Below are 10,915 nucleotides of genomic sequence, written 5' to 3' on the forward strand. Positions count from 1 at the left end.
ATTGGCTGTGTGTTATTTGGGACAAATATGTGAAGTTGGAACTGGTCAGGAGACCTTCAAATTCTAGATTGAGACATGCAGGTCAGTTGAGTTGCCCGAGTAGCAAAGGAGCAAAACAGATGAGGATGGTACGTGTGAGGTGAGTTGTACGTCCTGAACTGGGAGAGGGAGGACAAATAGTGGTGTGCTTGACCCATATTCAGTGCACTTAAGATTTGTTATACTGTACACAAGCAAAATTAACTACTTTAAGTAGCATAAAGTTAGACAAAATTCACAACAAATGTTTCAACTAGGAAGGGAAAGAAATGAACTGATAAGCTTGACAATGAAAAAATGGTTGCCAAGATACACACATTTTTCCTGAACTCATTAATACAGTGCTCTGCTCAGAGCTGGACTGACTGACAAAGGTCTCCAAACAGAAACAAGCAGGACACTTTTATTGTACTGAAATAAGTTAAACAGGTAGTTGCCAATTCAGTGATGTAGAGGACTCCTCCATCTGCAAGGGCTTTGGCAATCCCAAAGCACATGCATTAGAAGTGATGAGAATCACAAGCTTCTTTCCTTTATGTCCAGGGTCAAAATGCAAAACAGTCAAAGAAAAAATTTAAATCGCCACATGCTATTCCTGACAACCCGCTCCTGTAGCCGTCATGTAACATCTTATTAAAAACCTGCAAGGAAAAAACAATTACAACCAAAGATGCTACTTTGAAATAAAATTCCCAATCCACCAGTTCTGGCCTCTAAAGAGCCCTGAACCTCACTAAACTCATTGTCAGAAGCAAACTCTGCACTTACTCCCTGGATTAATACCCCCTTCAACACAACCACCAACAATACTGGATCCCACACTTGCACTTCCAGAAGGTCAGTATACTTCAGCCAAGATACCAGACATTTTGGTAACACACAGATAAAACGTGCTCAGATACTTTTTAGGCACGAACTCAGGAAAGTAAGCTAGAAGGGACAGCAGTCAGAATGTGCATGAGCATTTTGCAGAAAATAACTACTGTCTCTGTTCTTCTGACATGATCTTTAAGGATCAAATACCTTGAAAGTATGAGCCTGGAAACTAAAACTGGCAACCACTGGAGACCTAAATCTATGGACTTGGACTCAGTTATGATGGTGGTTTTATGACCTTAGAATACCTTCCACGTCATCACACAGGTTTCCTAAAGTCCTCTCTTGTGCAACAGGTTATAAATATCACCTGAGGTACAGACAGAGCTGCAATACTCATTATCTCCCTTTCCTCCCTTTTCCTTGCACTCCCACCCATCAACTAAAAAAACCCAACAAAATAAACCATGCCTCTATTCAGAGGTAATACTTAGCCCTCTCATGCAAAGATGGGTCTATTTGACATCATCTAACTAAACTCTGAAGAACAGTTCCCAAATTGCCTGTAGTTCTGGCAGCTATCACTTCTATTTCAAAACTGCCAAAAGACTTGTGAACCTGAAACCTACCTTTTCCAACTACATGTCAGCATGTCAAACTAACATAAACCACCTGCAAGACTTCTACATCCTCAGATTATTACAAGTACAGAGATATTCCATACCCCTCCGTAGAAAGAAGTCATGTAGTACATACAGTGATTTCCTCTTGTCGTCAGAGACCATTACAGTGATCCAGAAACAAGAAGGTAATACTCATTAGGGCTTTAAAAAGCTGGGAACTAAATGAAACAACTATAAGGCAAAGCAATCAGGAGCCAAGAACTGGATTTTCAGAAGTATTGAGTACCTGTGATTTCCAATAGATTTGGACCAGAAGTTATGCATTTAGTACATTGTTTTAAGAGTTGGATGGTATTTTCTTGCAGCAGAGGGACTAAGCTGAACACCTAGTAACTAACACTTGATAGAAAAAACTCTGTTCAAGACAAAGACTTTAGAGAACACACTTTCAGTTGGAGACCAGCAGTACAGTACAGCCTCATCCTTCAAAGTCCTCCATGCATTGGCAAGATCAACATACCCTGACATTTATAAACATGCTAGGAAGAGTCCTCCCTCAAGATCCACCTGAATCTCATTAGACTACTACAGGGAAGAAATTTCTATCTCTATATTTTGCTTCCTATTTGATGAGCTAATCATCAGGTGATTCACTGATATCCAGCAACAGGTATTCCTCAGAGTTTGCATCCTCTGAATTCTCAGTGCAGGAAGCAAATTCGAGGTTAGACTGACTTGCATTAAGAGAGCCATCTTAACTGGTGTTTTTTTGAGGCAAAATATTCATTTAATGTGAGCTAAAAACATTTGCTTAAGAAGGCTCTGAGCTGCAGTTACATCTCAGCCAAGATAAAGAAGGAAATCAAGGCTGAATTAATGTTCCTGTTTGGTTTTGTCTGTAAAGCCTTGATGGAAAACACTGAAACTGACATTGCTTTAACTTGGGCTTAATACAACTTGTACGATCAAGTTAGCTTTTAAAATATGCCACAAGGTTTACAGTCCCCAAGAGATACCAGGTCTACCCTGGTGGTCAAAGATTTTTTTTAACTCATCATTGGGCTTTTTGAGTACATTGACTTGTAACTACACAGACAGCACAGGCCTCCTGAACTTTCACAAGAATCTTAAAAAGGTCTGTCACATGCAAGCATTTCTATCTCAATCAGAGCTTGAACCCAGTACTTGAGTTCTGGGTACAGAAGTGTTCCCAGAACCTAGCACTCAAGACAGGCGTGCTGGAACACTATGTTGTACTGCAGGAACATAAAAAGTCAAGAGTGAAGCAGGAACACTCTCTGTTTATAGCTTATTCTCATGAAACAGGCAGGTAAGGTAAATCACCCCCAATTTTTCCCATGCTTCACCTCTTCTACTTTGTAAAAAGCCACCAGGAATGCTTGTAAAGGACATGCTGATGAGGCAAAAAAGGAGGAGAGGTTAGTGTAGTAAAAGAACCTGAAGCAGGTAAAACAATAATGCCACAAACAACTCAACATACCTAATAGTTCACTACTCCTCAAATGAGGAAAGTCTTGCTTCTTTCTTCTCTTCTCAGCCTTACAGGCCCCTCTCTCTCTCTTCTCCATCGTCTCTGCTTTTCACTGGCCCCTCCCTGAACTCAGTTCAACTTGCTAGGCCGTAAGAAAGCTACAAAGCTCTTCCAGGTTAGTTTTCTAACTTCTGAGCATGAGTTGACTCAAAAAACAGGTCAACCACAGAACTAATGCAATGGACACAGCAGAAGGGCATGTGAGGTTTTAGATAAGCCCTCCCAGGCTCACAAAAATGCCCTGAGATACTTCTGAAACTGACCCAAGACTTAGGATTTTAACCCTTGAACTGGACACACAAATGGATCCCACTGTGTAAAAAGCACAAGCTCAACACTCCTATCACAAGCAGAAAACACTTCTGTAAACTGCTTTTTCTGTAGTATGAAAACCAGTTTAAAAGTTTGTGATGGTCATTAATAGGACAGGCCAACTCAAAGACTTCCAGATTAGTTGATACAAGGGGGAGGGAAACCTAGGAAAACAAAGAATTTAAAAAAAAAAATTACCGTATTTTCCTAGGGAAAAAAGCAGCCTTTTGATTCTAGTAAAAAGGAGATGGGCATGGGGCTGCATGGAAAAGGGGAAGAAGGGAGAACATGACTACCTAAAAATAGCTGGAGTTACACAGTCGTTGCTTGAAATATATATGTAAACTGACTTGCTGAGTTGCCCCCAGCAATTCTGTAAAGATACATATTTGCAAGACACATTTTATTGTAAACCGTTTAAGATGCACAGACTTGACGTTTTTAATCTTCTTAAAAAAGGGACAGCTTCCAGACCCCATCTAGTGGTGTGAGTGCCTTACAACAGCCTCATTAATCAAGACCACATTTAAGCTTTTCAATGCACTCTTTTAAAAAAGGAAACCGTACAGCTGGTTTCAGTTTAACATCCACCTGAACGAATGGTAGTACTCACATGTTCTAAAATTAGAAAAATAAGATTTCCAGAATCACTAGTCAACTTCAATGCTGGACTTATATTAGTTCTATTTTAACAATACTTCACAAGCTATTTTTGAGGAGCCAGCCCACCACATCCAGGTCTTACTCATATACTAAGGAAGAAGCAGAGAATCTCAATTACTGCACTAAATCTGAGATGGAGATATCAAGCTGTGAAGGAACTTTGGGAAAAAGCAAAATGAATCTGCCTCTGTATCCTGACTCAGTCAGCAAGACTAATCAAATTATGACTATTTGAAGCAAGCTAAACTTTTCACAATTCAGAGCTGTGCAACTGTCTCTACATTTCTCCATGCATGCCAAGAAATGCTGGCTTTTCAATTACCTCCTTCACTGCAGTAGACGAGCATAAAGCACTCCCAGCTTCCTATCAGAAAGTTAACCAATTTCACTGTATATGAATAAAATCTACTCATTATCAGGACTTTTTTGCCCAACCCTAAAAATATTTTTTTAAATTTGTAGAGGTGTTTAGCGTTGCCTGACTAAAGCAGCAGACAAAACCAACTCTCCTGGCTGGAAGCATGTAGCAGCAAGCTAGAAGACAAATTCTCCTACAAGCCAATTGGAGAAGAGCCATGTATTTTGGAGAAAAATACTCTGGTGTAAAAATACTCACATTCTCTGCATAAATGACTAGATGAAGCTAATTTGTTTCTGACAAGCAGTGGACTCTATATTGGAATTCTCCAACCTACTAGGATATCACTAGTCCATTCAAGATTTTGAAAATTCAGAGCTATTAGTTTAAAACTGTGCAATTAGCCATATTCCACTGACTGCCATACAAGTTTAGAAGTTAATAGCAAATCATCCCTTTTCTGACAGTGTATCAACAAGCTGAACAAAGTTAAACTATACCTCACCTGAGGAACCCCTGCTGATTAAAACCAGAAATTCAGCCCTAAGCCTGGTCCCCTTCAAATGAGAAAAGGCCAGATGAATCCTGTGGGCTTATCAAACTTCCCCTGTATCAGTAAAGAGTACTGCCACACCATTGCTGTTGGCTGCAATACAGGGTATGTGAAGGTATTGCTAGCTATGGTACTGTTACTGGCAACAAACAGTCTTTTGTCTTTGGAATACCAGGCTTTTCATTGCTTTCTGCATTTTCCAGGGGAGCAGCAGCAGGATTCCCCAGAACAGTCTCTGGTTAGGAAGCAAACCAAGTAGTGGCTGCATCAGTTTAACTCTGCTTCCATCTGAGAGCTGACAGAAAACAGGACAGTAGCTGGGGGAAACGAGTTTTACATGAAGTGTTACACTAGCAGTAAATTATTAACTACATATCACCATTTCACCTTTCCCATATTGGAGGGGTGCTGTAGCCCTGCTTAACCCACTGGAAGTTCCTATTTGGACAATCTGCAGAGAACATCTAAGAGTACCTACACTTCTTCCCCTTCTTTCTACCCATTCTACTCCTAATCAAAACCCCCAACACACATATCATGACCAAACAGCTAAAGTTTACCTGACTAGTCATTTCTACTAGCACCACAGGTGGAATGATAGGACTGAAAAACTCCCACAGTCACCACAGCATTATGAAGGATTACATCAACATTGAAGGAAAGGAGGAATTTCCCTTGACAGCTTAGGGCATAAAATAAAGTCCCTCACAAGTGAACTTCATGCGCGGCAATGGAAATAAAAAGGTAGGCTAGGGAAGGAAAAGTCAGATCTAGCTATTTTATGACATAGTTACACATTGTGCAACAATCCCAGCAAGTTAACACTTCCATATTGTGTCCCACAAAAGCGTCTATTCCCTCATCCTCCCTACACCTCAGGCAGTGTTACATTTTCTTGGATACTGATGACAGTAAAAAAAGAGAGCTATAAACTTGTAGAGGAGCAGAGATTTCCACCATTAACAAACTTGTTTGACAAGAAGAAAAGCAGCTGAGGCAGTAGCCCTTCTTTGCTGTGCTAGTGTTCTGGCATGCAAGTTACACAGGCAGCTTCCTGTTTATCCCTAGATCATGGAGAACTTCAGTGCTGTTTAACCCATTCTGCCTATAAAATTTATCAGTCAGCAGGCTTTTGGCACACATCTTACCTGAAACTACACTTGGTGTGTTTTTTTATTAATTAGAATACAGAAAGTATACACAAACTCCCTCCCATACCAACTGCAGTTCTATGTAATGTCTGTCACAAGTACTTACAGTATTATTATGTGGATTACTCCATCCTCAACAAAAATCTTTTCTTTTTCCCCTGATAATTAAGTTGACAGTGTATTTTCTCCAGAAGAGATTGTAACAAACTAAAACTCACATATGAAAATCCCAATTCTGGCTTCCACTTGCTCACTGGAGAGAGAACGATATCTTAACTGATCTACAAATTAATGAAATTGTTTCCTCAGAAGACAAAGTGAATTGGCTGCAAATATGTTAAAACTCAAGTTCCATATTTCTAGATTAGCAAACTAGACCTGCAGAGATCACTGGGAGTTTTGGCAAATGCTCTGTTACTTTAATAAAGACTCTAAAAATCCAGTCTAATTTATTAAAATATGAGGGACTCTGGCTTTGGCAGCCCATTAGCAAGACACACATTGCTCTGAAGAGTCTTCCTGCCCAAGAGTTTACTAGGAACAAACTGCAGTGGCAGCAGAATGCTTTATGCCATTTTCTTTCCCTCAGCGAGGCATACCCTTCTCACCATGTTTTGGGCACATCTCTGATCAAGCAAAGGAAGAAAGCTGATGGCTATCCCACAAAAATAGCAGTTGAAAGCACACTTATCACCTGCATCCATTTAAGTTACAACTTGCTGAGCCCAAGTCTGAGGCTCTAAATATCAGTCAACAGCACTTACACTGTGAGGAGCAGCCTGTCTCTTACTATTCACTTTGCTGTTTCTGAGTCCTCTGGGAGGAGCAGTCTGCAGGCAAGGAAGCATGTGTCTATTTTACACAATGCACTACACCTAGTAGGTGCAAATGGTTTAAACTCAGTGCTTAAGGGAACAGCTGCATGGTATACATGGTGTATGTTCAGCTGTACAATAAGGGTGTTGTAGACATTTCTCTATGCAAGGAAAAAGTGGTGTAACCTATCCACCTAGGAATTTCAGCACTGTAGTTGCAAGGTATATTTAACTGTCACCATTTAGCTTTTTAATTGGAAAGTTTTACTTAGATCAGATTACAACCTGAAAGCCAAAATACAGCTAAAAATGTGTGTCCTTAAATGTGTGAGCACAGACTATATTATGCCATGCACACAGTAGCCCCCAACAAGCTCACAGCAAGCACTTTGCCTTGTGGTTAGGACTGAGGAAGAAGGCAGGACAGCATCTAGACTGGAGATCATCTCAGTTTCCAGGACCTGATAGCTTCTGCCACCCCAAGCAATATAGCTCATCAACACTTTCATATAAAAGCTGAGAAACTTTTGGAGGTGAAAGTCTTAATGAGAATAGCTAAAAGTAAGAAAGAGGCACTAGTTCTGCTATTAGAAAGCAGCTGTTAAAATTTGTAAGAGGAGAAAATTCCTTCCTCAAATGCAGGAGCAGATTACTTATCAGGGTGAATGCTTGTATCCTTAGTGATACTTACTTCCTCTCTCTATTCCTCTTAGCCTTGTACAACCTTTCCAGAGGTGATCTCATTTAACTTTGCTACCCAAGTAAAAGACTTCATCTAAATTTTGCATTCATACAGAATTTCTATGGATATAAGCTATACCACTCTATCAACATCATTCCTTTTATATTAACATTCTGAGAATAAAAGTCTAAAGAGAGAAATGTTTTGGTGTAACCCCCTTTCGAAAACACAACCTCAAAAGTTCTTAAATCACAAAATTGAGGCAGAAGCTGAAAAAACAAAGAATCCTGCAAAACCAGTATGAGGCCAGCTGGCTTGGCAAGAGGAAGCCAACTTTGCCTGTATTAGTTCACAGTGAAAAAAACAGGCATGAACTGAAGTTAAAATGACAGAAATTTTATGGGGAAAAAAAAAAAGAAACATGTTTTGTAAGAGCAAAATAACCCTAACATCTTTTTCTCTCCCTCTATCCAGAAAATGCTGAAGTTAGTTTGAGGTTAGAAAGCTACTTACTAACACCTAGACATAAAAGAGTTTGACAAGGATAAGAGAAGATAGCTTAGGCAACTTCCTAACTCCCTTCCAGTTAAAATTTTATCAAACCTAAATTTGACAGCAGACAGTACAACTGCTGCCAACAAGGGCTCTGGCAAACTTTACAAATGTGAACAAGCTCCAGAGCCTCCAGTGTCAGCGTGCAAATTCCAATTCAAGCTTAAAAATCAAGATCAATTCAAACCATTAATGTTTACAATTTATGAATAAAGCCTCCTGAAACCATAATTTGGTTGCTATTGCAATGGATGTCTAAACATTTTAGAACTTGTTTACAGACAGTTATAATTAATTTCATTGCTTTTCCCCTCTCTGTACAGTACAAACCTAAGAAGAATTTTTAGTGATATGCACTTCCAGATATTCCAAGAAAATCACCAATAAGGGGACAGTCAAGTGTACACTCTGGAAGATTTTACATAGCTGGGGCTACTGTACTGTAAAACAAGTACCACCTGTTTTCCCCTCTTTTCACTTCTTTGAAATTTTCCCTTCTGAGCTTACACTTTTAACTGGAAACATGTAAACATAAAAGTCAGGGGGGTAAAGGAGAAACATTTACTTGAGGGGCTCAATTTTTTTTTTTTTATGATTACTATGATAAAAAATATAATTACTTTCAAAATCTGAAAGACTGAAAAATACTTCAACACCTGCTTAATCTCTCATGCATTCAAAAGTCTAGTATCAGACGTTGCATACGTCCACTTTAGAACCCAGTCTAAACACACTTCATACTGCAAACTTATTATCTTCCTTTCATTTGTTTAAAATCCTATGCAGATCTGGAAGCACATTATGCAGACAAACTGATTATTCAGGTTTCTAGGAAGTCATATAAAACTCTTAAGCGTTGATTAAAAAGCTGCCTTGACCACAATCTCTAGTCAGCCACTGAAAACTGAGCTGGGTAGAAAAAACAACCTGTAAACCAGGCAGTGCCCCCCATGGATTCTTCCAGTATTAGCAAACCAGTACTAAATATGATATGAACTCAACACAACAATACAAGTTACTGTGCAGTGGTGAGGCCAGGCAGGCTTCCAAAACATCGCTTACCTTAACATTGAAGATGTAGCCCCATTTTAAATCAAATTAGATTGAATGTATGAAGAAGAATGTTAATTACACAAAACAATTTCATTCAGCGTTACTAACATTGCTGTTAACTTTGTTCCACATCTTTTCTTACCATCATGTGTTCCGACTTAAAAAGAAAAAAAAAAAAAAAGAGAGAGAGAGTGGCATGCCATCACCTCTCAAATGAAAGAAATAGCACAAGACAAGGACAGCTAGATCTTACCTCTGAGGTTTACGGATATCCCAGAGTCCCACACCTTCCTTAGAGTTGGCAGTAGCCAGTAATCTGGGTTCTACTGGATTAAACATCACACTGTGAAAGGCTGACGGGTAGTGTGCCAAGCAGAAGGGCTCTGTTGAAAAAGTTGAGATTTCAGACATAAGAACAAACAATGCATACAACTGTTCAATGCAATGAGTTTGTCAGCTTAATGTGGAAACAGCATATTAAGATCTGAAGATATGGAGACGTGTTCAAACCATTTCTCAAGCCGACACATCCAAAGCAATATAAAAACTGAGGTTTTAAAACCCACCCACACGTACATTAACTTTGTCTAAATATGGAAAAGGGCACATACTGAATTTCAAGACACCATTTTGCTTATGGAAGGTTATCAGAGTTTAAAACTAGCCACTTAAAGATCAAGTATTTGACTCTTCTTAAGGTTTATGACCAAATGGTCATCTAACAAGGATCTACGCACAGGGGAGCTTCTGCCTACCACCTCTTAAGTGCTGTATAAGCTGCTGTACAAGTAGACAAGAAGGATATTAAGAGTTGGCTTTTGCTGTTCACACAGAGTTAAAAACATGCTCATCCAGCCTCTCTACCTCTCATCTTGATTAGTATAACAAGTGTTTGGCCTGGTACTCTGCCCTATTCATTCTGTCAAAATGCTGCCTCCATGAAGAACGGGAAAAAGCCTTCACTGTGTCATCCTTCTCCACATATTTCTTCTAGCTTTATGGCTTTAGGCACAGTCTAATTCTCTTTGTTGTGTGTCTTCTTGTGGCATGCTGCCACTCTTTCACTCAACTAAGAAACCATAATCAATGCCTATTTTGACCCAGGGATTATGCCAGACTTTTCCATTCACTGTTTGCTTTGATACAACCACTGTGTTGCTCACATGCTTGGGAGACTCTCTTACTGCCCTTATTTGAGCCACTGTGTACAGGCACTTTTAGCCCCACTAGCACCTCCAAAGGTACTTCATCTTCTTTCCTCATATCCCTCAGTAAGACACATAAAACATGGTTAAACAGATAACCCTCCCAAATTCCCAATATCTTCTGAAACTACTGCCCATCAAGTTAATTGAGACAGAATTAACACTTACTTGCACTGCCCCATCTGTGTTCTCTTACATTCTAGTACAAGCTTTTTGACACACGGGCTTTCCTTTTTTAGCATTCATTTAGCAGTGATCAAAGCAAAGGTCTCTGAGCACGGCTGAAGCTCCCTGGTGCTATTAATTGTCATAGGAGGCAGAGATAAAGAGAGGAAAGAACAAGAGCAAACTTTTGTTCTACCAGCCTGCCCCACGGCTTTAGAGATTGCTGTTGGCCTGCTGGCAGCTCCAAATAAGGTTTAATAAGTGAAAACTGACCTTCTATATTTGCATCATCAAATCAGACCCCTGCTGGGACATAAGGGCTGTGTTATCAAAATGGCAGCCCCCACTGCGAAGCAATGGCCTGCACTAGCTGAGT

The 10,915-nt window shown here is 39.7% G+C and overlaps 1 protein-coding gene across 1 annotated transcript in view; it reads right to left on the reverse strand.

Annotated features, from left to right (window-relative positions):
• Positions 1-10,432, reverse strand: part of LOC104461917 (DDB1- and CUL4-associated factor 5-like) — a gene marked incomplete at its 3' end in the record, with an annotated part of 20,042 nt that extends 9,610 nt beyond the window's left edge. The window contains exons 1-2 of the mRNA XM_010073662.1: positions 10,354-10,432; positions 9,423-9,552 (exon numbers count right to left, since the gene is read on the reverse strand). Coding sequence (XP_010071964.1) covers positions 9,423-9,552; positions 10,354-10,432 — 209 coding nt within the window. The remainder of the gene's footprint in view (positions 1-9,422; positions 9,553-10,353) is intronic.
• Positions 10,433-10,915: the final 483 nt, after the last annotated feature.

Source organism: Pterocles gutturalis, unplaced genomic scaffold, assembly GCF_000699245.1.
Source record: "Pterocles gutturalis isolate BGI_N339 unplaced genomic scaffold, ASM69924v1 scaffold31027, whole genome shotgun sequence".
Classification (NCBI taxonomy): Eukaryota; Metazoa; Chordata; class Aves; order Pterocliformes; family Pteroclidae; genus Pterocles; species Pterocles gutturalis.